This window comes from Rhamphochromis longiceps, linkage group LG18 (genome assembly GCF_057381845.1).
Source record: "Rhamphochromis longiceps isolate RC_006_pf linkage group LG18, R_longiceps_female_GT1.1, whole genome shotgun sequence".
Lineage (NCBI taxonomy): Eukaryota > Metazoa > Chordata > Actinopteri > Cichliformes > Cichlidae > Rhamphochromis > Rhamphochromis longiceps.
In genome coordinates, this window is record NC_140574.1 from 2,268,156 (window position 1) to 2,295,600 (window position 27,445).

The 27,445-nt window shown below is 48.7% G+C and overlaps 2 protein-coding genes across 6 annotated transcripts in view; both read left to right on the forward strand.

Annotated features, from left to right (window-relative positions):
* rasal2 (RAS protein activator like 2) overlaps positions 1 to 19,039 on the forward strand; it is a 64,180-nt gene extending 45,141 nt beyond the window's left edge. For 4 of the 5 annotated variants that reach the window (XM_085388799.1, XM_085388804.1, XM_085388803.1 and 1 more), the window contains 14 exons: positions 111 to 223; positions 5,476 to 5,629; positions 6,000 to 6,098; positions 6,279 to 6,833; positions 7,243 to 7,387; positions 8,724 to 8,868; positions 11,196 to 11,435; positions 11,512 to 11,713; positions 12,415 to 12,614; positions 12,923 to 13,871; positions 13,950 to 14,078; positions 14,164 to 14,366; positions 16,935 to 17,022; positions 18,420 to 19,039. In XM_085388799.1, the coding sequence (XP_085244925.1) occupies positions 111 to 223; positions 5,476 to 5,629; positions 6,000 to 6,098; positions 6,279 to 6,833; positions 7,243 to 7,387; positions 8,724 to 8,868; positions 11,196 to 11,435; positions 11,512 to 11,713; positions 12,415 to 12,614; positions 12,923 to 13,871; positions 13,950 to 14,078; positions 14,164 to 14,366; positions 16,935 to 17,022; positions 18,420 to 18,587 (3,390 nt within the window). In that variant the 3' untranslated portion in view covers positions 18,588 to 19,039. The remainder of the gene's footprint in view (positions 1 to 110; positions 224 to 5,475; positions 5,630 to 5,999; positions 6,099 to 6,278; positions 6,834 to 7,242; positions 7,388 to 8,723; positions 8,869 to 11,195; positions 11,436 to 11,511; positions 11,714 to 12,414; positions 12,615 to 12,922; positions 13,872 to 13,949; positions 14,079 to 14,163; positions 14,367 to 16,934; positions 17,023 to 18,419) is intronic. The other variant, XM_085388800.1, reaches the window with a different exon arrangement.
* Positions 19,040 to 19,163: 124 nt separating this feature from the next.
* On the forward strand, positions 19,164 to 26,168 carry LOC146647388 (uncharacterized). The gene is made up of 2 exons (XM_085388852.1): positions 19,164 to 20,293; positions 22,627 to 26,168. The coding sequence occupies exons 1-2, from the start codon at positions 20,116 to 20,118 to the stop codon at positions 24,618 to 24,620; spliced, it is 2,172 nt and encodes a 723-aa protein (XP_085244978.1). The 5' UTR covers positions 19,164 to 20,115; the 3' UTR covers positions 24,621 to 26,168.
* Positions 26,169 to 27,445: the final 1,277 nt, after the last annotated feature.

The window sequence follows — 27,445 nt, forward strand, 5'->3', positions numbered from 1 at the left end:
GATCCAACGCTCATGAAAGTCCACGTTAACGTGTTTTTGTGAAGATCAGTGCTGCTCTCGTGAAAATCACCATCTGTGACTGATTCTGACCTTTGCTGTTTCTCCTTCAGGGGTTTTTCAGTAAACGTCTTAAAGGCTCCATCAAAAGGACGAGGAGTCAGACCAAACTGGACAGAAACACCAGCTTCAGACTGCCCTCCATCCGGCCCGCCGATGCCGACAGGTAACACCTCCAGAGCTCGAGCTGTTCTTCAGCTGTTCTTCGCTCAGATTTGAGTCTTTTACTCCATTAAATCTAAACATAAACACACTCCAGCCTTGGTGCAGACGGGATGTCTGTGCACAGTCCTTCCTCCGCCTGCAGCCTGATGATCTCCACCCGCAGGCGACGCTGTCAGGCCTCCTGTTGCGTGTTCGGGGTCCACCTCGGGGTCTCTGCTGGTTCTGCAGGGTCCAGATGGACGGTTCAGACCCCCCTGCTAGAAACAGGACAGCCTGGCCTGGAACAGGCACTGAGGTCCTGCACAGTGTGTTTCCACGTCTGTTCAGTTTAATTTCATTATTTAGGACAGTGCATGTTAATGAACATAAATGTAAACAAATTACATGAATTTACGGACAAATGTTCCTAAAATTCAGAATTTATAAACGTAAACTGATCATATGAACACAGACGAGCCAGGCTGAGTGCTTTTATCCCTGATATGAGCAAACAGCATCACGTCTGCCTTTCACGTGGGGGTCTGTGGGGGCGACTCACTTCTGAGCCTCTAGTGGACTTTGGAGGAACTGCAGGTTTGCTCAGGCCTGGGGGGTCGACTGAGTCGGTCTCTAACAGCGTTTGTTATGAAGGAGGAAACTGGCTCCATAAGAGGTCTGCTGGGAATCGTGATGTGACGGTTTCCTTCGGTCTCGGCGAGCCGGTGACGGTTTGATTGGTTTGTTAGAGAGAGCTTCTGACTGTGGGCCGGGTCAGAGTCGCGGACGCGTCGGTTTGAGTGAATCTGCAGTTCGTTCATGCTCAGTGACGCTGAGCAGCAGACTCTGATATTGCAGCTCATTTCCTGCTCTGGCTGCTGCTTCTGGTCGCTCTGCGTTTCCTCCAGTAATGACGCCCGGCGTCCTTCTGTCACATGTGACAACTCTGTGCGGCAGACAGAGGGCGGGTCGGAGAATATGCAGCAGGTCTCTCCTCCTGCCGATGGTGGAGGTTGTGGGTTTTCCCTCTTTCCATTAACCCGCCCAGCCTTCCCAGCACTGCCTGGAGGTGGTTTTACTGGAATCTGCTGCACTCTGCAGAGGTTTGGTGGGTTTGTAAGATAACGTTTCCTCCTGAGTGTGTTTTTATGAGATCTTTTCCCTGGAAAACTTCCAGGTATGACTCTGTTTTCCTGTTAAATCATTTTTAAAGTCGTGAATGACTCGTTTCCTGTCTGAGCTCTGATCCATGTGTGTCACCAAGAAAATATGTCATTCAAAAACATCCTTTAACAAAAATGTTTTTCGTTTCCTCGGCGATTTTGATGATAGTAAACAAAGATATTTGACACAACAGCAGTCGGACGGTTTGTACAGCTGTAAAGACTCGACACCAACCATCACCTACAAGCAGCACTTGGTGACAGTGAGGAGAAGAAGCCCCTTTAAGCAGGAGCAGGCTCAGAGACGGGCTGCCGTCCACCACGCCCTCACACGCTGTGGTAGCACTTCCTCTCACTTCCTGTCTGCTTTTTTTAAGCGACAGTTTAACCAGTCCAAGATTATTTTTCCTTTGAGGGAAAATAATCAGATTTAATCCGAGCATTACAGCATTTATCACCATGGTTACTGCGTCCTGACTTATTAAGACAATCGGCACTGTTAGAGTCAGCATCGAGGTGAGTGTGTTTCCTTATATGGAGAAATGGGGGCGTGGCAGATTTCAGACCGCAGCGATTAACCTGATTCACCAACATGAGAACAAACATGGTCGGCGTGCGCGTGTCATGACAGGAAACTGTGAGTGAGGAATTAATCCAGATGCAGGTCTCCTCCTGGATTCATGCAGGTGTGGGAGGAGCTTCAAGCCTGAGCGAGGTTTAACGGCCAACAGGAAGTGTGTGACACCAGGAAGTGTTTGCTGAACCTCTGCACAACATCTGTCCCAGCCTCTGTGTGCGTGGTGCTGATGCTGAGTGCAGCTTTATAACCGACAGAGTGACAGCCAGCTGGACATCAGGATAATGCTGCACACTCACACACTCACACACACACACAGACACACACACACGCACACACACACACACACACACACACACGCACACACACGCACACACAGACACACACACGCAGCCTCGCTCTCAGTCAGCTCTGAGCTCTGACTCCTGATGGATGGTTCGTCCTCTCTCCTCCGCAGAGCTCGGATAGCTCAGCTCTCCAAATCGCTCCGATTCAGGTAGGACTGCACTCGCGCGTGTGAGATGAAAACGGTGCGTTGTGATTGGTTGACTGACTCCTGCTGTCTTTGGACGGGAGTCTCCGGGTTTGTGGGCGATGGAGAAGCACTGACAGACGTCTCAGATGAAGTTTGAGGTTGAGCTGAGCCGCAGGGAGCAGCACCGCGAGCTCTGGTGTTATCTGAGCGCAGCGGTTGAAGTCGAGCTCGTTACGGAGCAGAGTTAATGTCCTGTGGTGCCGCAGAACCCACGCGACGGGTCGACAGCCAAAAATAAATCTGCGAGCAGCCTCAGAACCGTGAAGGTGACCCGGTCTGCCGAGCGCGGCCTCGTTGCTGTTTGCTGCGCTTCAATAATGTTGCTACGGGAGCCCCGAGGAGCCAATACTGTACACAGAGAGGTGCACTGTGGGAAAAACTTTTAAGAAAACTCTGGATTTGTGTGTCTCCTGGTCTCACACCAGAAGATGTTCTGAGCTCTCGACTTCAGCGAACTGAAAACTTCCTCTGATTCACCCAGCTGTGCCCTTCATCATCATCATCATCATCACAGGAATTACCATAGACAGAGATGGTGTGTGTGTGTGTGTGTGCGTGTGTGTGTGTGTGTGTGTGCGCGCTTAGACCTGTAAGTGCTTCCTCCTCGTCTTCCTCTGGCAGCAGAGTGGATCAGGTTTCTGTCCTAATGCAGGAGACCAGCCCTTCCTGTGTGTGTGTGTGTGTGTGTGTGTGTGTGTGTGTGTGTGTGTGTGTGTGTGTGTGTGTGTGTGTGTGTGTGTGTGTGTGTGTGTTTACACTCTGCTGACACTCAAAGAAGCAGTCAGGTTGTGTGTTTTATGACTGTCTCTTTTATTTGGTGAAACATGGCTTACTGTGTTTCACCGATGGAGCGTTGCGGCTGCAGGTCACATGACCAGGCAGGTCTTAGCAAACGTCTTCTAACCGGAGCGCTCGATTCCTCTGCTCGTGTTTGAACTCGCGCTGAAACTGCAGGTTTTTGGATCTAAAGCAGGTCGTGAGCGTGAAAAGTTTCCCACTGCTGGGTTTGTGTTGATGGGTGCCAGCTTCTGCACGTGCTCAGTAGTGGTTTAGTTTTAAAATTGTAATACCACAGGCGACCACCAGGGGAAATTAGTCTCGAGGCTAGGAGCTGCCTTCAAGGTTAATTAATGCATCCACAGTCTGAAGCTTCGAGCTGCAGGGATTTCCAGATAAGGAGTTTTTTCCTTTAATCATCCTGACGCACACCTGATCAGAAATCAGCTGACGGGACAGGAAGTCAACCCCACAGACTGTATACAAACGATGCGTGTGCTCACACGTTGGTTTCTGCACTGTGTCGGCATCTTGATGCAGTCCTGCTGTAAAGCTGGATTTTAACAGGCCGGTGTATAAGACCTGACTCACTGCTGGAGCCTCTAGTGGACGTCAGAGGAACTGCAGGTTTGAGTGAAACTTGGCGAACTGCTGACCTACAGATAGATCTGAGGTTATTTGTCGTACACCTGAATTCAGTGAAAGCGTGACGATGCTTTAAAATGAGTGAAGAGCTTCTTCTGGTTGGTGCTTTGTGGACGGAGAGCCAAATGTCTCGGATTAGTCAAATGCACAGCGATGCTTCCAGCTGAGCGTCGCTGTTGGTTTGTGACCAGCCTTGATCAGGATGGCAGATGATGAAGCTCGTGCATCGCTCGGTGTTTAACCTTCAGTCTCAGCTTTAATAAAAGCAGTTTTTTAATCACGAGGCCGACAATGATGGAATCTAACGGTCAGAGCGTTTAATTCAGCATCATGATGTCACAGCATCACTGCTGATCTCAGGCCGGTAATCCGGGTTTATGTAACTCATCTGACACAGCGGGAGGATTACACACACACACACACACACACACACACACACACACACACACACACACACGTTTCCATCACATTGATTAGTTTCCTTCTGGTTTAACCTGGACGTCTGCACAGGAAACCGTGATGATTCACTTCACGCTGTTGTTTTTGTTGCTCTCAGTGTGACTCTGCAGAAAGAGCTGCGTCGTCACTGCATCAGCAGAGAAAGTGCACAAACACACTCAGTGAATTCGAAATGACCCCTGATCTCATGCAGAGCAGTGAACGCTTACACAACACGCTGTGGTCTGCAGATGCTCCACGGACGGGTCTCCATCTCATGATCCAATCAGAGGAAACTCTGGTGTCATAACCGTGTGTGTGTGTGTGTGTGTGTGTGTGTGTGCGCGCGTGCACATGTGTGGGAGGGGGCTACGAACCAGCCGACCCTTCGATGAGCTTCGGGGAAACATTTGGAAACCAGCGCTGGATAAACACGGGGGAAGTGAAACCACCTGAAACAGGAGCTTCTCAGAGACGCAGGTTCAGATTTTATCTGCAGAAAACTTTGTTTGAGGCTCAAATAAAAAGCAGAAGTTGTGGTGTGGCTGATGTGAGCGGGTCCAGCCGGTCGGAGCATTAAAGGTAAAAGCAGCTTCACCAGTTTCTGTTTAAAAATCAGCTCTGAACTGCAAAAGCGCCGTCGGCGCCGTCACGTGACCGTGAAGCCTCGCTGCAGAGTTTATTCTGATTTATTGGAGCTGTATTGAATGATTCAATATTCTTCTGCTGCTCGTAGCGCTGCAGCTCTTCCTCGTTATTGCGTCCTCTGAGACGCTCCTCGCTGCGTCACACTCGCTGCCAAGCGCCGGCTGTCCCAGCGGGGGCCGCTGCCACGGTTACGGTCCCGCAGGCAGGATGCGATTGGCCGTCTCAGGATTTGTTTACCGGCTGCTGGACTGTGTGGGTGAAGCGCGGCGGCGGCGGTGACCAGAGCTGCTGCGCGTCTGCCGGAGGGTCGAGGTGGGAGGGATGCTCTGGGGCCCCCCCCTCTCCTGGCTCTGTGGTTGTTTTTCGTAGGTGCTCTCGGCTCGGGTGGAGTTTGGTGAAGCCGGTGGCGCCGCTTACCGGGCTCAGCGGTGCCCCCTGTGGTTTAAACTCGCCCTAACATCCGTTTACCTTTCCATCTCCTTCCTGTCTTCCAGATCTCGCGTGCTTCCCAAGCTGAAGGAGTCGAGCTCCCATGAGTCTTTGCTGAGCCCGGGCAGCGCGGTGGAGGCTCTGGACCTGAGCATGGAGGAGGACGTGTTCATCAAGCCTCTGCACAGCAGCATCCTGGGACAGGAGTTCTGCTTCGAGGTGAAGCACGGCGAAACGTCTGAGCTGAGCTTCAGTTAAAGCTGATGATTAACAGCAGAAAGATTTTCTAATTAATTGTTGTTTGTGTTGGAGGGCAGCGTTCGTTTTTACTGACGCTCGTGAAGTGGATCCACGCTGCTCGTTGTGACTGATGTAGCTCCACTTTCACGTCACAAAACTGATAAACGATGAGTTTGATCAGGTCCTTTCAGCGCTGTAGAATAAATAAAGACGGATATAGAAAAGAGCAGATATGTTTTGTGTCCCGGTCTTGTTACCTTTGGATGTTTTAGCAGGTACCTGTAAGTAGTCGTGTCACTTTGCACCCCTGGTTGTTTCGATGACCCTCCCTCTCTGTCTCACCTGTCAGGTGACGTACTCGGGCGGCAGCAAGTGTTTCAGCTGCACGTCGGCCTCAGAGAGAGACAAGTGGATGGAGAACCTGAGGAGGACGATTCAGCCCAACAAGGTGAGACGAGCTCTAACTAGAGTTTGTTCAGTTCAACGCCGACTTCCTGTCCTGCTGCACCCATGAAATATTTACTTCTGCTGTAACGCCTCTAGTGGCCATCAGAGGAACTGCAGTTGCAGTCCGTTAGTTTGTGCTGTCACAAAATCAGTTTAACAAACGGTGTCTTTGCGTTCGCAGGACAACTGCCGGCGCGCCGAGAACCTGCTGCGACTCTGGATCATCGAAGCCAAAGACCTGCCGCCTAAGAAGAAATATTTCTGCGAGCTGTGTCTGGACGACGTCCTGTACGCCCGGACCACCAGCAAGACCCGCCACGACAGCCTGTTCTGGGGCGAGTACTTTGACTTCTCCAGCCTGCCCGGCGTGCACAGCATCACCGTGCACATCTACCGCGACGTGGACAAGAAGAAGAAAAAGGACAAGAACAACTACGTGGGCCTGGTCAACATCCCGGTGGCGAGCGTGACGGGCCGGCAGTTCGTGGAGAAGTGGTACCCGGTGAGCACGCCCACCACCAGCAAGGGCAAAGGCGGCGGGCCGTCGATCCGCATCAAGTCGCGCTTCCAGACCATCTCCATCCTGCCCATGGAGCAGTACAAGGAGTTCGCCGAGTTCGTCACCAATAACTACACCATGCTGTGCTCGGTGCTCGAGCCCGTCATCAGCGTGAAGAACAAGGAGGAGATGGCGTGCGCGCTGGTCCACATCCTGCAGAGCACGGGCAGGGCAAAGGTCAGAATCAGCCACGCTGACGTTTGACTTCCTGTTAGCTAAACATGTCGGCCCAGAGGTTTAAACTGCAGGTAGCGCTCGCTCTGGACCCGCCTTCACACGGGTTCCTGAATATCAGCATAACAGCAGAAAGTCGGACCCAAATACGACGGCGTTTCCATAAATGCTCGCTGCCGGAGGATTCCCATCCTCGATGATTCCAGTGAATCCGTGCAGATTCAGTAAAAGCCCAAAATGATCCATAAAGCACGTTTACTCCATAACTCCATTAACATTAACCAGAGTTGGTCAGTGAAGCTCATGTCATGGATCACAGAGGAGGCGTGCAGCGTTTGTAAATGCACCAATGTTGTAAGTGAGCCGATTAACTATGATGGCGCCCTCTTCATCTCCGCCTCTTCTTCCTCAGGACTTCCTGACAGACCTGGTGATGTCAGAGGTGGATCGATGCGCCGACCACGACGTCCTGATCTTCAGGGAGAACACGCTGGCCACCAAGGCCATCGAGGAGTATCTGAAGCTGGTGGGACAGAAATACCTGCACGACGCGCTGGGTGAGCCTCGCACACACCTGTAACCTGCCGTCTGGTGGGCGGAGTCACCTTGTTTATCCTGTGAATTTTTAAACTGTTATTGGATCCAGAGGTTTACAATTAAGAAAACAAAATATCCAAATCTAGTCTCAGAGAGGTCTTAAAAATGATAATCAGCTGTATTGATAATTGGCAGTTAAATAATTAATTAGCATCTAATCAATGAATCAGAGTTATGAGCAGCGCCGAGCCGCTGACTAACCGTGCAGTTTCACACAGTTTTTGTACTCTTGGATTCGTACGATGTCATAGAGATGAGGTATCCTTTTATAGTAATCTCAGAAGCCACGCCCACCCGCTGTTTCTGAAAGTTGGTTTAAAGGAGGAGGAGCTAAAGCTGCTTGTTTCAGACAGGATAAACTGAGGAGCTGTACAGAGTCCTGGTGTCAGGTAAAGGAGGATTATTATGAACTGTGAGTCATGCAAAGCTGCTCCACAGAGCAGACGCCACCTCGCCGGCAAAGCTGACGCCACGAAAAAGAAAAAAACACATGAAGAAGAAAGTCGGTGAAGATTTTGTCAGCAGACTGAGTTTTTAAATTATTTTTAATTATGTGTTTGCTCTGCTGCATCATCCTCATCCTCCTCCGGCTGATTCTGCTCTGCTGTGAAGAGACGCTGTAAATAGTCGAGGCCGTGACAGCAGAAGGCCCGCTGAGACCGCCGCCATTACAAACCAATAAAGCTTCTTCAAACTGTTACTGAGAGACGCTTCAAAGACACGAGCAGCGTCACCCTCATTAAAATATTTATAGCTTCATGTCTGGAAATAGAAATAAGTTCCTGCGTCCTCGGCAGGTTTCATCGATTAAAGGCGTTTGATTGTCACAGCGACTTTTTATTGTCGTATTTTCAGCTCATCAAATTTTCAGCTCGCCGAGTCGTGTCATCGCGCTGTGTCGCCCGTTAAACAGTCATCAGGTTCAGAGGGCGACTCATTAAAGATTAACAGGGATGGAAGCTGTAAATACAGAGTTTCTCTGCTGACAGTGAAGGCCTCACTCTTAATGAGAGAGCCAGAAAGGTGAAACCAGTCGCTCCAGTTCATATTTAAATTCATACTGGTTTGGACCTGGCTGCGTTTCACTCTGAAACAGCATGTGTGACAGGTGGCTCCTCAACACAGGTGCTCAGATAAGATAATGTGCTCAGACGTGCTGTGACTCGTGAAACGTTAAGAGTATGAAGGGAAGACGTGTCCAGTAAATTCAGCCGCCTCCTAAAAAACTGTTTCCTGTGTGGTTTGATTCGCCCGGTCGTCAGTTTGTCTTCATGCCTCGTCCGTCTGTGTCTGCAGGCGAGTTCATTAAAGCTCTGTACGAGTCGGACGAGAACTGCGAGGTGGACCCGAGCCGATGCTCCACCGGAGACCTGGCCGAACATCAGAGCAACCTGAAGATGTGCTGCGAGCTGGCCTTCTGCAAGATTATCAACTCCTACTGGTACGACTGGGTCCCAGCAGCTGAGGGTGTTTGAGAGGAGTCTTCAAACTTCTCTCAAACACCCCCTAAAGAGCTTGGCTTGGTATGAAAACAATGGCAGGGCTACAGACCAAAGCTAAAAGTAATATCACGTTAGAGGGGTTTACCTCTGACAAACGTCTGGCATCAGTCTCAACAGTTTTTACCTGCGTTTTGAGAACTTTGACTGTTCTAGGCAGACCGGCACCATCACTCCCCCATCATGTTGTATTGATGGGGGGGTAGCTAATCTCTTCAGACACACTAAGAGTAAGAGTCCTGGACCTGACAGCATCTGTGGACAGGTGCTGAGAACTTGTACAGATCAGCTGAGTGGGATTTTCACCATATCTTCTCACTTTCTTCAGAGCTACAGACGGTGCCTCAGATTTGGAAACATGCTGTCATTGTTCCTGCTGCTGAGGGCAGTTCTGCTAAGGCACTGAATGATGTTAGGCCTGTGGCTCTGACTTCTTTAGTGATGAAGACATTTGAGAAGATAATTAAGAAGGAGATTTTAATGCATGTTGAAAACCATCTTGACCCCGTCCAGTTCGCCTGTAGAGCAGGGAGAGGTGTGGAGGATGCTGCTGTCACACTCCTGCATCTTGTATAAGCATCTTGAGGCCCCCCACACCCACGCAAGATTATTTGCTGACTTTTCATCTGCATTTAATACAATTCAACCCTCTTACTTGCTGACAGGCTTTAAAATCATTTTAAACTAGTGTGGTCGGCTGGGTGACAGACTTTCTGTGTGAGGGTGAATCATGTGTTTCCTGATGTGCTCTCCTGCTCTGCTGCATCACCCCAGCGTGCTGCCTCCTTCTGTTCATTCTGTACACGAGTGAGTGTCGCAGCAGTTTCACAAACAGACACATCCTGAAGTTTGCTGACGACACAGTGATCGTCAGTCTTCTAGTGGGGGCGAGTCAGGCCGTGGACAGGTTGTAGATGATGTTGTGGATTGGTGTGATGAGTCCTTCCTGTCACTTAATGTGTCAAAAACTAAAGACATGATTATAGATTTTAGGAAGTCCTCTTATAGCTCATCACCCTCCATCATTAAACCCGCTGATATTGGGATCGTTGAGAGTTATAAATATCTGTCTGTGGTACTTGATCATAAACTGTTTTGAATCTCATGCTGATGCCACTAAAAAAGTTCAACAATGACGGTTCTTTTTAAGGAAAATGAGATCTTTTAATGTCTCATCTCATCTGTTGTCTTTGTTTTATAGAAGTTTTATCGAATCTGTGACGTCCTTTTGTATCGCTGCCTGGTTTGGTAACCTGACGGTGAAGAATAAGAATCGGTCGGGACTTCTGGTAAAAACTGCTAGCAAAATTTCAGGGCGCAGATGGACTTTGGCCACTTACAATAGAAACGTGCTTAGAAAGGCTCATTCTGCTGTTAGTTGTTCACAGTGAGTTTGAGCTGTTGCCTTCCAGAGTATCTGAGAGGAAGACCAGACGACTGCAGCTCTGCTTCATCTCTGCTGCATCTTGTCTCATTAAAGGCAAATAACCATTATTTATTTACCTCTAATGACCTTTAAATTCACAAACAACCAAAACATTTATCTGAGAGTAAAATCGTACATTCTGACAACGTGTGTGTGTGTGTGTGTGTGTGTGTGTGCGTGCGTGCGTGCGTGCGTGCGTGAGGACATTTAAAAAGACAAAAGAAGCAGAGCAGGAGTAACGGTGTTACTAACGTGACAGCATCAGGGATCAGACAAAACCAGCAGAGCTCAGTGAAGGTCGTCTACCGTTAACCTCTGCCCCCTGCTGCCACCGGGAGGCAACTACAGCTCAGAGACCCTGTTTGTTCCTCTGAGCTGACCTTTGACCTGTGAGTTTAATCAGGGTCACAGCAGGTTAACATGGTGATTGGATGAAACGGCAGCAAAGTGTTACAGGAAGTTGTGAGGTGGCGTCTGATGTTTGAGCTCTGCTACTGAAAATGAGCGAATTAAAAGCCTTTGAAGGTGAGATGTTTCCTGTTTGTCCAATGAGCAGCCAGACGACGGCGCTCCGGCTTTGATGGAGACGTTTTATGTTTTCTGGGGTAAATTAAAGTCGTCCTCCTTCAGATGCTCGATGGCCGTTCGGTCTGACCGTGAAGCTGTCGCTGGGATCGGTTTGAGTCTCAGAGACAGGAAGTTGGGATCCGTGTGTGTTGGCGTAAACGACGTTATCCTGCTCGCTGAGGCGTATTAAAAGCCTTCAGCGTGTGGCGGGAAGCAGCAGCTACCTGATCCTTCCTTCCTTCTCTGAGTGCTGTCGGCTCCTTCCCGTCTCCGCAGCGTGTTTCCTCGTGAGCTGAAGGAAGTGTTCGCCTCGTGGAAGCAGCAGTGCGTCGCCCGCGGTCACCAGCAGGACATCAGCAAGCGCCTCATCAGCGCCTCGCTCTTCCTGCGCTTCCTCTGCCCCGCCATCATGTCGCCCTCGCTCTTCAACCTCATGCAGGAGTATCCCGACGACCGAACGTCCCGCACGCTCACGCTCATCGCCAAAGTCATCCAGAACCTCGCCAACTTCACCAAGTGAGTATCTGCAGGTCAGCGGCGCCGCCGGGGTTGTTCTGAAAAAACGAAATCTCACTTTGCGTTTCCTCCAAAGGTTTGGAAACAAGGAGGAGTACATGGCCTTCATGAACGACTTCCTGGAGCACGAATGGGCGGGGATGATGCGTTTCCTGTCGGAGATTTCCAACCCGGAGACGCTGACCAACACGCCGGGGTTCGAGGGCTACATCGACCTCGGCCGCGAGCTGTCCGTCCTGCACGCCCTCCTGTGGGAGGTCGTCTCTCAGCTCGACAAGGTACAGACACACGAACCACCAAGACAGTGTGTGTGTGTGTGTGTGTGTGTGTGTGTGTGTGGTGAACACTGACTCACACACAGCTCAGGTGCTGCAGACTCAGCAGGCGTCCCTGTGACGCTCAGAAACATTAAAACACTTACAGGATGTTGACCTGATGCTGAGCGAGTCGAAGTGTTCCTCTAAGTTTTTTGAGCAGTTATTAAAGCAACATGTTGCAAACTGCACGATGCTGGACCGAAAACAGCCCGACCAGGCCGGTAGCAGCCACGGGCGGCGTCCTCACAGGACACCCTGACCCCGCTGGATGACATCACTGTGTGCAGAATGTGTCTATCAGCTGATCGCTGAGTGGTGTGTTCGATGTGACATGTTTGACTTCATCTAACCACATTAACGCTGCGTGGCTGAACATCACAGCATGGCCTGAACTGCTCCTCCCCCACCCTCCACTCCCCCCCTGCCTCACCCGTCTCAGCATGGCTCTGCTGTGTCGGTTCTGGTTCTGTTCAGTAGAAGCATGTCGTTCTAGTTGTTTTTGTTCTCATTAAGTTTCCCTCATGTTTTTTCCTCCCCCCCCCCCTCTTTCTGTTCACTTCCTGTCTGTTATGTGCTTCCCCACCACCACCACCACCGCATCTTGGTGCTTCCATTCAAACCATCCACGAACAAACACACAAACGCACACACGGCGACCACAGGGTGAAAATTCCTTCCTGCAGGCCACCATAGCGAAGCTGGGCCCGCTGCCGAGGATTCTGGGAGATATCACTCGCTGCCTGGCCGCTCCAACCCCCGTCCAGCAGCAGCTGCGACGCTTCCAGGACCACAGCTCCGCCCACAACATCAGCGGCAGCCTGTCGTCGGGATTGCAACGAATCTTTGAGGACCCCAGTGACAGGTAACCAATCAGCAGACAGATCAGGTGTTTAACAGGTTTCTGGTGTCTTCACCACAAAGATTCATCAAACCCGCTTCTGTGCAACACTTCCTGTTCCTGACATGCATGAATGTTTAAATAGGTGCACAGCTGTTTCAAACAAGCTTAGCTTCATAAGACATTTCTGAAATATGTCAGAAGAGATGAGATTTGCAGAAGATGGAGGTATAAAGGAGAGTCACCAGAGACCCCAGAATCGATCCCTGAGGAACGATCAGTCAGAAAAGTTTCATTTTCTCTAACTGCTGTTCACGTCTCACTTCCTGCAGCCGCAGCGAGGTTCGCAGTCTGCAGACACCAGTTCGGGGTCAGCGCCCCCTGTTGCCTCAGCAGCATCCCTCCAACCACACCAGCTTCTCCGACCAGGAGGAGCGCGACACGCTGCTGCCCAACGGTCGCAGCATCTCTCTGGTTGACCTGCAGGACGCTCAGAGCCTCCACGGCCACGCGGGGCCCCCGCCACACCACGAGGCCCCGCCCCGTCTCAGCAGGGTTGGCTCACAGGCCTCCGTCGGACATGCCGTTGCCCCGGTTACCTACTCCCACTCCAACCCTCTCACACCTCAGCCGGCACCACACCAGGCCAAAGTCCCGCCCAGAGATGGACAGCCACAGAGCGCTCCGCAGGTGAGGCGGCCGCTGCACGCCTCCGTCAGTCAGCAGCGCAGCCTGCAGCCGCTCTCGTTCCAGAACCCCGTCTACCACCTAAGTAACCCCGCCCACAGCACGACAACACGCTCCGCCCACTCGCTGCGGCAGGACTCCAGCTCCGAGAACCTGAGCACCGAGAGCTCCCACAACAGCCACAGCAACTCTGACGACTTCGGCAGCCAGGTGGGGGGCAAAGGTCGCGCGCCGTCCAACAGCAGCCTGGACGAGGTGGGCAGCAGGCGGAGCACGCAGAGCGAGGACTGCTCTACGCCACGCCGCCATGCCCTGCAAGACCTCCCACCCGGCACCGCCACAGCGGTCGCCATCCCTCGTCAGAGCACAACAGCAGGCACCGCCCACATCATAAAGGTGGAGCAGCAGAGCAAAGGGGGCGGGGCAAGGACGCCACGGTCCGCTGCACACAGCGCCTCACTGCGCAGCAGCAGCAGCGCCAACACCGAGCCAACGCCCACCCCTGCCGCTGGCATCATCAACCGCCAACCGTCCACCTGCTCTGTGGAGAACGTGGCTCCGCCCCCAAAGAGCACCACCAAGCAGATGCCACAGGTACGACAGAAATCCGCCGAGTCTCAGACTTTTAGCGTTTCAGGTGTGTTTCTGATGATGTCACTGCTTTGTGTGCAGGTGGCGTCTCCAGTGGAGGGGGTGGCGATGTCTCCCGTGGAGAGGACGGCGGCATGGGTCCTAAACAACGGCCAGTACGAGGAGGAGGGAGGGGAGAGGAGCAGGGAGGAGGGCAGGAACACAGAGAAGGTAACAGGCACACCTGGGCTGCAGGCGAAGCCCATAAGGAAGTGACGAAGGCTCATATCTGTGAAACTGCTTCCTGTTTCCACAGTACGAGCTGGAGATCTCTCGGCTGAAGGAGCGCCTGCGCGTGTCCGGGCGGCGCCTCGAGGAGTACGAGCGGCGGCTGCTCGCTCAGGAGCAGCAGATGCAGAAGCTGCTGCACGAGTACAAAAACCGGCTGGAGGACAGCGAGGAGCGACTGAGGAGGCAGCAGGAGGAGAAGGACACCCAGATGAAGAGCATCATCTGCAGGTACGCACACACAGGTCACATGATGGAAGGGGCGGGGCTGATGTCACAGAAAATGGGCTTCAGGTGTTCAGGAGGAGTTTAAGTAAATCAAACCAGGGTCGTGTCCAAATTCATGGGCTGCATCCTCCTGAGGACCCGGCCTTCGCGGCCTACGTGGGCCGGGTCCTCAGAAGGTCGGGTCGGCCGGAAGTAAACGGCCGTGGAATTGGACGGTCCAGCCTTCAGATCGGCGTCGCCGCTGACTCGGTGGAGTTTAATAACCTCAGCCGTCTGCTCCTTGCTGTCTAAAACATACAGTGAGATGCAAACGTTTGGGCAGCCTTGTTCATAGTCATTATGTATAAATCGTCAGTTAAATACATCATATAGGAGACACACACACAGGGATATTTGAGAAGTGAAATGAAGTTTATTGGATTTACAGAAAGTGTGCAAGAATTGTTTTAACAAAATCAGGCAGGTGCATAAGTTTGGGCTCCACAAAAAAGAAATGAAATCAATATTTAGCAGATCCGCCTTTTGCAGAAACTCCAGCCTCTACAGTCTGGATTGTGGTTGAAGGTATTTTGGACTGTTCCTCTTTACAGAACATCTCTCGTTCAGTCAGGTTTGATGGCTTCTGAGCATGGACACAGGTTTCAATAATACTCAGGTCTGGGCTGAGATGAACGTTCCAGGACGTTGTCCTTGTTCCTCTGCATGAAAGCTTTAGTGGATTTTGAGCAGGTCGTTGTCTCGTTGAAAGATCCAGCCCGGGCGCAGCTTCAGCTCTGTCACTGATTCCTGGACATTGGTCTCCAGAATCTGCTGATACTGAGTGGAAACCATGTGTCCCTGCACTGCCCCCACAGCCCCACAGCGTGATGGAGCCACCACCACATTTTACTGGAGGCAGCAGGTGTGTTTCTGGGACTGCTGTGTTCTGTTTCCTCCGTGCATAACGCCCCGTGTTATGCCAAATAACTCAATGTTAGTTTCATCTGTCCACAGCAGCTTATTCCAGAATGAAGCTGGCTTGTCGAGATGAGATGAGATGAGATGGCCTTTATTTGTCAGTTGCAGGTCTTTTGGCCACAACCGAGATGACAGACCTTGCCGACCGTACATACAATACAAACATCACATTGGGGAGACAGGTCAGGCCAGGTAGCGAGGAAAAAACAATGTGTAACACAGAAGGGTAATACAGGAATGCACAGATATCAACACACCACAGCACAATAAACACAGACAGCAACATGGGGAAGAGTTCCAGTGTGGACATCTGATCTGGGACCGCTGCGATCTTCGACTGCGCCTGTCTGTTTCTCGGTCTGACACTCGAGCCTTAACTTGAGCTGAGCCTGTGGTCTTTGATTGCCTCAATATGTTCGTAACTGTGGAGACAGACGGCGTAACTCTCTGAGGCAGCTTTCTGTGTCCTTCCCACCATGATGACAGTTGTTCTGAGACCCCCGTGTTGCTACTCTTCAGAGGAAATTAAAAGAGGAGGGAAACTTTACGATTGACCCCCTTAAATTGGATTCACCTGTGTATGTAGGTCAGGGGTCACTGAGGTTACCAGGCCAATTTGAGTTCCAGTAATTAGTTCTAAAGGTTTTGGAATCAATGACATGACAACAGATTTGTGCACCTGCCTGATTTTGTTTAAACAATTCTTGCACACTTTCTGTAAATCCAATAAACTTCATTTCACTTCTGTGTGTCTCCTCTATGATATATTTAACCGACATTTTTTTATTGTAACAACCAACAACTTATGCAGGAAAATAATGACTATTAACAAGGCTGCCCAAACCTTTGCATCCCTCTGTAACAGGACACTGGAGTAAACTCTCGACCGTCTCACACGTCTGTTTAATCAGTTTTCTGTTTGACGTTTATTCAGCTGTGTGAAAACCACCCGGGGCATTAATAAAGTTTTATTTGATCTAATCTAATAACTTTAATCTCAGCCAAACCGATTTACTCACAAACAAATAAAACCTTGAAAAAAGCCCAACAAGAACATGTTTAGGTTGTCTCAGGTACTTATATATTACGTTTAAGTAATAATAAGCTTAACCTAATTCTCGGCGGCTCCAGTGACCCTCCAGCGCTCGGTCAGCTCTCCAGCTGGTGGGTAACAGACGTCTCTGAAAACGTCGGAGCACTTCTGCAAATATGCGATGTCTTGATAAACCGAGCAGATATTTGATGTTTACACAGCTACAGTCTCGCCTGACAATATGTTAAAAGTTTATTTTGTGACCCAGAAAGATTAATAAGAGTAATATTAAAACTTAATAGCGGCCGCCATTGTTGGAAACTGGAATTGGCTGGGCTGCGCTATGAATTCTGGGATATGGTGGGTCACGAAGGACACACCTGACCCATCCTTCAAATTCGGGGAAAAGGAGGACGCGTGTGTCGGCCGCATTCGGAGGAATTTGGACAGCCTTCGGCGCATCGCTGTGACGTAATCGGCCTACAAATGCGGCCTCAGGAGGACGCAGCCCATGGATTTGGACACGACCCAGATGTTGATATTTAAGGTGATGATGATGATGATGTTCTGTACATTTGCAGACTGATGGCGGTGGAGGAGGAGCTACGGCGGGACCACGCAGAGATGCAGGCAGTGATCGAAGCCAAACAGAAGATCATCGACGCTCAGGTACAGACACACCTGTGGCACAGGTAATGGGTTTCAGAGGGAAGCAGCGATGCGTCGTGTTCGAGCTGCAGCTGTGACCGAAACTTTAAATCTTTTGAAACGTCTCACAGTCTCTCCACTGATTTCAGGTCAGTAACGGATGTGAAATAAACCAATCAGGCAAGTAACTGTAGCCCCGCCCCTTCCTCCACCGCCACTACCACCAACGCCACGCTGTGTGTTTTTTGTTTTTATGAATTTATTTTTAGGGGGGGAAAAAACACTGCCAACACACCTGACACCTGTTGAACCAGCCAATCAGAGCGCAGAGTTTCAGCATTGAGTTTATCAAGAGCTCAGGATTAGTGCAGCTGTCGGCGCCCCCTGGTGGGCGCCCCCCTCTGGTTCACGTGGGGATAAAAAACTGTCAATTTGACAAAAGAACGTTATTGTTCACGAACAGCGTCCTTCCTTCAGTCACAGTAAATAAGAACATTTATTAATAATTAAATATTTTCACTCAGCTTCATCTTCAAAGTCGTTCTTGGGCCTCGGGGGCTCCTGTAGTTCAGCTGACGGCTGGTTCCAGCTGCTCTGTAATACGTTGGTGTGTCGGCGTGTTGCGCTCTCGGCTGGTTTTGTTTAAGTTTGGCTGCAGACCCCACCTCCCCCTCCCCACACCACCTCCCACCCCCCTCCCTGTAAACCACCACAGCTTCTAGTTCACCCTTTCAAAATAAAGCGAGTCGTCAGCAGGCTCAGGAGACGGCGTTGGACTTTCACCTTTTTGTTTTTTCGCTGGTTTGAGCTTTTTTGGGCTGCTGTTTATATTTTCGGCTGCTGCCCTCAAACTTCCTGTGGTTGTTTTTGTTTTCACGTCGGGTCAAAACCACGTCGCCGCTTTTATTAAGCTGAACCGTTTTTAGATTTTGTGTGAGCTGGTCTTTTTTTCAACCTTTTTAAATCATTTAATGTTGCGTTAAGAGGCCAAATCGTCCTTTTAAATCTGCATCGTTTCGTCGGTCGCACAGGTTTTATTTGAACGTGTCCGATTAAAGATCTTTGTAGTAAACTTTGTGTCACTGAACATGTTTCACTGATAAATCCATTAGTGTTCAGAAAGCTGTGAAATGTTTTCATTAAAGCCTGATTTGGATTCAGGTGATTTCAGGAGCTCAGGGTTAAGTCGTTTTTATTAAAAATCTTTTTTTAGTTGTTTTTTTATCCGTCACCTCGTTTAATCAGTATTTTAATAAAAGTTTCATTAAAGTTTCTTGGATTTAAGGGATGTTACTTTCTATTTTTCCTTGTGTGGTTTTGACCCGACTCTCCGATCAACACCAAACTGCTTTGTTGTTGTTGTTTACCTGTCGGTCTGACTTCCTGTCCCGCCCCCTTTCTCATCTTTATCCAATCAGGAGAAAAGGATCGGGTCCCTGGATGCGGCGAACTCACGGCTGATGGCGGCGCTGACGCAGGTGAAGGAGCGTTACAGCACGCCCAACCTTCGCAACGGCCTGTCGCCAAGCAACCCCACCAAGCTGTCAATCACTGAGAACGGAGAGTTCAAGAACAGCAGCTGCTGATTGGTCCTGCCCTGGGTGGGGGTGGGGTTTAAAGTATATAACTCCCTCGCCCACGAGATGAGCTGCAGACATCAAAGAGAGAATTTAAAGATATAGAATCTATTAACACGAGTGTAAATACTGATGTTTGATCTGATGTACAGAGAGTGTGTGTGTGTGTGTGTGTGTGTGTGTGTGTCACAGAAGCACAGCGAGGAAGAAATAAACCAAAAACTGAAACGTTTTCTAATCGATTTTTTATGAATTCCTTTCGAAGCTTCTGTTTTCGTTTCTTGTAGCGTGGAGTTCCCGTTGTTCTTGTTTTTTACCTGACGAGTTGTTTTGGGTTTTAATTTATTCCCCCTCGTTCTCGTCCTGTTGCTGATCTACTGAACAGACTCCTGGAGGATCAGGGTCAAAGGTCACGCCTGTCTGCTGTCCCTATGTTGACAATAAAGTCTACCTGAAAGTTTGACTGTGGTCCGATTCCTGTTTGGCGTGCTCGTGTTTCTTTGATGCTCACGCTGCCGTCGCTCTTATTTCATGTTAATTTTGTTCTGAAGTGAAAACGAACATCGGTCCCACAGGTGAGCGCGCACCTGAGGAGGCTCAGCGCCTCCTTTATACCATCGCCATTGGTATAAACTGCCGTCGGGCTCAGTTTGCGTTCGTGAGGCTGTTTGTGGTGGTCAGACTGCGAGTAATCCCAGATCTACTGCGGCTGTTTGTAGGAATGACGAAAATGGTCAAAGGTTCACCTGGACACGATGTAGAAGCAGCTGCAAACAGACGCTTCACCAAACATCAGCTGTGATTTAAGCCGCACCGTCATTAAGTTCAGTGAAATCGTTAAAAGCTCAAAACTACCCCAACATTCACGCCGCCGAGGCGATGGCAGCGTTTAACTATGTTTATCATGAAACTTTGAAAGAAGTCATTTTAAGGTGTCACAGGCTCGGGCAGAAGTTTAGGAGGCTGCTGTGTTTCCCACTGACACCAGTCTGGATGACATCATCAGCGAGTCATTTCTGACCAGGACATGATCTGTAACTGCTTCTTTCATCTGATCAACAGCTCTAAAGTTAGAAACATCCTGTCTCAGAGTGACGCTGAAAAACTAGTTCATGCATTTGTTACTTCCAGGCTGGACGACGATTCATTATTATCAGGATCCCTGTTAAATCCAGAATTTAAAATCCTGCTCCTCACATACAAGGCCCTAAATAATCTTAATAACTTTATAGTACCATATCACTTTGCTCTCATTAAAACTGCTGAGCGTGAGGAGCGTGGAGCCAAAATATGAAACACACTAAAGGTAAAAAATGATCTCTCACTCTGGACTCTGTCACGTTTTATTCTGAAAGGGTTCCCTCTGCACCTCCGAGTTTACGTTGTTTACACTTTTATTGTGAAAGGCAGGAACTGGAAGAATCCCTTTTCGCACATACGCAGAGCACACCGGGCTTTCCGGATGGACGGCGGAGTTAGCATTAGCTTTAGCTTCACTGAAGTTTAATCTCACGTTTTTCTCTCGGCTGCATCAAAAATGTCTTCCCTTCAACTTCCGGCTGAGTTTGTCACCGAGGCCGTGACTGCTGACGGAGGAGGAGAAGCAGGAGGTGGCAGAGAGTTTGAACAACGCACCGAGGAGGAGATGGACCGCGAGCGCAGGCGCAGACTGCTGGACATCACCTGGAAACTTGATAGGCAGCCGCACCGGACAGGTGAGCAAAACCGGAAACGATCAGAGAGACACTGGCTGTGTCCCAATTCAGGGTCTGCACGCTTGAAGTACGCATTTCAAGTGCGGTTACGTCACCGCCACGCGACGACGGCTGTCCCAATTCGAAGTGTGCTTCAAATGCATACTCCAAATGCGCCGTCGATTTCCCCAAATATCACGCTTCGTATATCCCACAATTCATAGCGCGGCGGTGGGTGTGGATAATTTTGCCGCAAAATACGGCAGAAGGGAGCGGCCGAAGAGTGAACTGTCAAAAGTACTGAATATGACGTCACTTATTTATGTGCGAATGTGTAATAATTAAAGTCAGTCACATATCCACAAACACAAGCTGAAAGTCAGATATATATATCATAATAATCTGACAATACTATAATATTGGCCATATTATATTTACATTACCACAGTGAGATGACTTTAGTCTCATGAACAACATCAGCTAATTGTTATTTACTAACTAATCTTAGTAAAGATTACTAAGATAACTAATCTTAAATGACTGTTCAGCACAGACATGAAGCCCAACAATCATGTTTTACAGTCCCGTGGTCTCAGCCTCAGATACTCAACTAAAGTGATGTCATGACAAAAATGAATGACCAACAAAACATGTTCTCCTTCATTTCTGTCAAACAAAGCTGTAACGTGTCTCGCGGTTAGTATCATGGTTGCTAGGCAACCTGAACAGCGCGACGAAGCGTATGCCGTCCCATTTCACAAGCCTCTCACTTCCGCACTTCTCGTACTTATAGTACGCACCGTACGTAGTGCGCGTACTTCAAGCGTTCAGACCCTGAATTGGGACACAGCCAAAGAGAGAAAAGAAAGCGGGTGATCTGCGTCATAAAGGATTCTCCACAGGTGGGCTGTTAAATCTGAGCTCACCTGTTTAATGTTTCCGGTTCACCTGGCGGCAGCTGGGTCATAAAAGCCGATTCAGCTTTTACGCGGTTTGACGACCGTGTTTCGGCTCCTCGTGAAACCTTCAGCTCACTGAACGGGACATTTCCCTCCAGGACAGATCCACAGGAGCCATGTTTCTCTCTCCAGCTGTGAACATCTGTGTGACAGATCCACGAGCAGGAGTTGGTACCTGGCTGTTTGATTACAGAAGTGCATTGTGGGTAAACTGTGGTGGAAATTCTACAGTAAAATAAAAGTAATTTTTTCCGCATTAAATTCAGAAAAAGGGAGCGTGTGCAGGTAAACAGGTGTGTGTCATCAGCAGGGTGCACAGGCAGGAGCCAATCAGAGCTCGGTGTGACAGCGGCTCGCTGTCACACCGAGCTCTGATTGCTGACGCAGGACGTCCACATAATGACCACGACAGCAAGGCTCTTGCTGTCGTGGTCATTATGTGGACGTCCTGCGTCAGCTTTTGCGGCCATGCCTAAATGTTGCCATAGTTACTTTTAATTGGAAGCTCAGTATTGCTGCTGGATCAGCTGATGCTGTCCTCCAATCGTGGGCTGCCTTTGTTTAAACAACAGAATCCCTTCCAGGGGCGGAGCTGCTTGACACCTGGTTGCCAGCGATGGTGGTTAAATTCCCATACTTCCCAGTTCTGCTTCCACCAAAGAGTCACACGAACACTGTACAGCCAACAACAGCTGGATTTAGTCTGCCTCACTATTCAGTCCAGCTGTTCACTGTAAACGTCCTGCATTGGCTCAGGCTGCAGGTTTCCAGATGTTCTCTTCCTTAGAGACATGAATCAACAGGGTCACCTTCTAGCTTCCAGCTGTGCTCTCTTCACCGCTACAGTCTGCTGGTCCACCACTGAATGCACCTGAGGGTCTGCAGGGTTGGATCCAGACTCCCTGGAAGCATCTGTGGTGGACAGGAGAGCCTGTTCAGATCCACACGAGCACTTTTTGCGTCGAAGAGCAACTTGGGGTTTAGCATTTTCATGTAGACTGGATGACCTGCTCTACCTCCTGAGCTACAGGTGGGACTTTACCCAGCTGGTCTGCGTCTTCCTCGTGAGACCTTATCTCTCAAGCAGTGAGCTCTTCAGCTGCATTTCCAGCAGCAAATCAGACTTTTTGCTGCTGATTGTTGGACTTTGTCGCCTGTTGGAGTGATTCTGCTCATAATTTGGGTTGTGGGGACGGGGGGTGAAGGAGTCCTCTCTGGAGGTCTCAGGGTCGAGTAATGACCTCTAGCAGCCACTGTGATGGCTTGCAGAGTGTGAAGTAGTCCCACCTGAGGCCACGGTTGTGATGGACGGCGATGATGATGATTGTCTAAAGGGTTTTAATTTTTTTTTTACTGTCATCACATCTATAACATGTTTGTCTCTTTGTCCTTCAGACATTCGACAGGAGGAGGAAGAGCTCTGCAGCCAGGAGAGGAGCAGCAGTCTGGATCAGGAAGCGCGAGAGCTGCCACAGATCAAAGAGGAAGACGAGGAACTCTGCACCAATCAGGAGGAAGCAGAGACTGAACAGATGAAAGAGGAAGAGGAGGAGCTTTCCATCAATCGGGAGGAAGAACAGCTCATACTGGAGTCTCAACGTAACACTGACAGTAGCTCGAAGTCCGTGCAGCACAGCGTTTACGCAAAAGTGTTTAAGACAGTGTCGCAGACGAAAGACGAGCACACGAATAAAAAATCTCACGCCTGCGAAACGTGCGGAAAGACTTTTAGCAGTAACTTCCACCTGGTGACTCACATACGCACCCACACAGGTGAGAAGCCCTTTGCTTGTAAGACCTGCGGAAAACGTTTCAGCCGCAAGTTCGACGTGAAAGCTCACGCAAGAACCCACACGGGCGAAAAGCCGTACACGTGCGAGCTGTGCGGTCAGAGTTTTAGAAGAAACTATCGGCTGACAGTCCACATGAGAAGTCACACGGGCGAGAAGCCTTTTGCATGCGAATTTTGCCGCAAAAGTTTCAGCTGTAATTCTAATCTGAAAATCCACCTGAGAATCCACACAGGTGAGAAGCCTCACGTTTGTGAAACCTGCGGGAAAAGCTTCAATCGCAGCGGTCAGCTGAAGATCCACCTGAGAAACCACACAGGGGAGAAACCGTACTCCTGCAAGCTGTGTGGAAAATGTTTCAGCAGCAGCTCGTCACTGATAGGCCACATGAGAACCCACACAGGTGAGAAGCCTCACTGCTGCAACACCTGCGGGAAACGTTTCTGGCAAGCAGTGTCTCTGAAAATCCACACAAGGAGCCACACGGGCGAGAAACCGTATTCCTGCCAAACGTGTGGTAAAGGGTTCAGCAGCTGTGACTCGCTGACCGTCCACACCAGAACCCACACAGGTGAAAAACCTTACTCCTGCAACACCTGTGGAAAGAGATTTAGGCAGTCTTCGGGACTGAAGAGTCACATGAGAACTCACAAAGGTGAAAGGTTGTACTCGTGTGAGACGTGCGGGAAAAGCTTCACTAAGAACGTCAGCTTGCTCCTGCACAGGCGGACCCACAGAGACAAGAAGTCTTACACCTGCAGCACCTGTGAGGAAAGGTTCATCTGCCCTTTAGAGCTGGACAATCACATGAGAACTCACACAGGTAAAAAGCTTTATTTCTGCGAGACGTGCGGGAAATGTTTCACTCACAGCTCCACTTTGGCCGACCACATCAGAACGCACACAGGTGAGAAGCCGTACGCCTGTGAAACCTGCACCAGGCGCTTCAGTAGTCGCGCTTACCTGAAAGTCCACATGAGAACGCACACAGGCGAGAAACCGTTTTCCTGCAAAACGTGCGGAAAAGGTTTCAGAAGCTGTACTCACCTGATAGCCCACGTGAGAATCCACACAGGTGAGAAACCTTACACCTGTAAAGTGTGTGGGAAACGATTTAGCCGCTCGTCGGGACTGAAGAACCACATGATGACTCACACAGGTGAAAGCGCCTTTTCTTGTGAAACGTGTGGAAAAAATTTCTCTAGCTGTCCTCCTCTGATAGTCCACATGAGAACCCACACAGGTGAGAAGCCTTACTCCTGCGACACCTGTGGAAAAGAGTTCAGTAGCACCTCTCATCTGAAAAAACACATGATTGTGCACACAGGTGAGAAGCCGTATGCCTGTGATCTCTGCGGTAAAAGCTTCACTAGCAGCTCCTACCTGAAAGTCCACATGCGGAGCCACACAGGTGAGAAACCGTATTCCTGCAAAACGTGTGGGAAAGGTTTCAGCAGTAAGCCGCCGCTAATAGTTCACATGAGAACCCACACAGGTGAGAAGCCTTACACCTGCAATAGCTGCGGGGAAAGATTTACGTATGCGACGGTGTGGAAAAATCACATGAGAGCTCACGACTCTCACACAGCATCCTCTTAGGAGAGGAGCAGCTGAGGAAACATTTGAGGTCATCAGCAAACGGGAAGAATCGGCGCGGTTTCGACCAGGAGGGATTGACTTCAATCTGAAGTGACCAGCACTGACTGGTTCTTTCAGATTAAAGGACAAAACTTGAAGGTCAAGTAAGCTGGAGGCCGTGTTGGAGAACCTTATTCTTTGACCGCAGGCTGTAAAGGCTGATTTATGGGACTGAGTTTTGTTTTTATTCTGGTGTTCGATGTTTTCTCAATACACTGGATGAAATGCTTCATCATGGTTTCCATAAGTGTTTTGTACAGTTTGGAGTCAATGATGTGATTCATGGGCTTTATATATTATAAATGAAACAAAGAATGCAGCAGTGATGCAAAGCTTTCTATCAATAAAGACATTAATAAAAATGAACATCGTGTTAGTCATGCTTACAGCGCCGAGTGCCACAGAGGTGGTTGTAGTTCAGGAGGTGGAGCAGCTCATCTATTATTGTACTGTTTATATTGTGCAAAATCACAACAACAACTCAAAGCACTTTATATTTGAAAGTAAAATCAAATATAAAGTGCTAAATATATACTGTGTGTAAAACAGGGGTCTCAAACTCGTGGCCCATATATTGGGTGACGTTACTTTTTTTGTTCAGAAGGATTTGTTTGTTTTTGAGTGCAATGTTAAAAAAAAAAATGATTTAATGGAAGACAATATGAGCAGAGTACACAAACACGCAGAGGGATAGGCTGTTAGTTCAGTGAGAGTCAAAAGCTAATGTGTTCACTTATGTCTGCGTTTTTAATGTGGTCATCTGTCTTCCTTCTGTCACCCCAACCAATCACAGCAGATGGCCCCGCCCCTCCCTGAGCCTGGTTCTGCTGGAGGTTTCTTCCTGTTAAAAGGGAGTTTTTTCTTCCCACTGTCGCCAAAGTGCTGCTCATAGGGGGTCATTTGATTGTTGGGTTTTTCTCTGTATGTATTATTGTAGAATCTACTGTACAGTTTTTTCAAAAAGGTCTCAAAGACTTTAGAGTCAGACCTGTTACAGATCGTCAACTTTTCTTTAATATCAGGTGTGTTTCCAGAACCACTAAAAACTGCTGTAATCAAACCTATACTGAAAAAGGACAATCTTGACAAGACACAAATGAACAACTACAGGCCGATCTCAAATCTCCCGTTTTTAAGTAAGATCATTGAAAAAGCAGTTTCTCAACAGCTCAGTTACTTCTTAAAACAGAATAATTGCTACGATGCCTTCCAGTCAGGTTTTAGACAGAACCACAGCACTGAAACTGCTCTGACCAAAGTGTTTAATGACATATGTCTGAATACAGACAGTGGAAAAATGTCAGTCCTAGTTTTACTGGATCTCAGTGCAGCATTTGATACAGTTGACCACAACATATTACTCAAACGACTGGAGAACTGGACAGGTCTTTCAGGAACTGTACTAAACTGGTTCAAAACATACGTAGAAAACAGGAAATACTTTGTATCAATAGGTAACTTCACATCTGAGCAGACAAGTATCACATGTGGAGTTCCCCAAGGTTCCATCTTGGGACCCCTTCTGTTTAACATCTACATGCTCCCACTGGCACAGATTATAAACAACAACAAAATAAACTATCACAGCTATGCAGATGACACACAAATATATATCACAATGTCACCAGGAGACCGAGGCCCTGTACAGGCTCTTGGTAAATGCATTGAGGAAATCAATGACTGGCTGTGCCACAATTTTCTCCAGCTAAACAAAAACAAAACTGAGGTAATAGTCTTTGGCGCCAAAGAAAAACGATTACAGGTCACCAGAGAACTTCAATCTATACATCTAAAAACCACAAACCAGGCGAGAAATTTGGGTGTAGTGATGGATGCAGACCTAAACTTAGAAAAACACATTAAGACAATAACAAAGTCAGCTTACTATCACCTCAAGAATATTTCAAGGATAAAAGATCTGATGTCTCAACAGGACCTGGAAAAACTAGTCCATGCATTCATCTTTAGTAGGCTTGATTACTGTAACAGCATCTTTACAGGTCTACCCAAAAAATCAGTCAGACAACTACAGCTCATTCAGAACTCTGCTGCTCGAGTCCTCACTAAGACCAAAAAAGTGGACCACATCAGTCCAGCTCTGAGGTCCTTACACTGGCTGCCTGTCCGTCAGAGGATAGACTTTAAAGTTCTGATGCTGGCCTATAAAGCTCTGAATGGTTTAGGACCAAAATACATCAATGACCTCCTGACCCAGTATGAACCTTCCAGATCCCTCAGGTCATCTGGATCCGGTCTTTTATCAGTTCCCAGAGTCAGAACCAGACACGGAGAAGCTGCATTCAGCTTTTATGCTCCTTTATCCCTTGGAGATCCTTAAAAAAAGACATCCACCTTTGCTTTTAATGGACATAAATGTCCATTCCCCAAAAAGTGCTATAAAAACTTTATATATTAATATTTTTTTCCACTTTAAATTGGTCAGTCTTTTAAAACTACTTCTCCCTGAAATATTCATATAAAGTTTTAATTATATTTTCGTTGTTTTAACCCTTTAAATCCCAGTTGTATTACACGAGCGCCCTGTTTTTTTAGCCCCAAAAAAACTAAATATTTTCCAAAAAAAACATTTGAAGTAATATTTGATTGTTATTATAATTAGGCCTTTAGATGGTCCAAAGATTGGCACCAAAATTCATTTTGACCTGCCATTATTTTTTTTGCAGGAGCACATTAAAAAAAAATGCATCCACCTTTAAGCCTATGTCCATTCCCCAAAATGTGCAATAAAAATATTAAATATTAATTTTTTTTTCACTTTAAATTGG

Excerpts from the sequence above, each read along its gene's own strand:
- LOC146647388 (XM_085388852.1), top strand. The coding sequence starts at position 20,116 with ATGTCTTCCCTTCAACTTCCGGCTGAGTTTGTCACCGAGGCCGTGACT. Across the intron at positions 20,294-22,626 it reads TAGGCAGCCGCACCGGACAG|ACATTCGACAGGAGGAGGAA; the intron begins GTGAGCAAAACC and ends TTTGTCCTTCAG.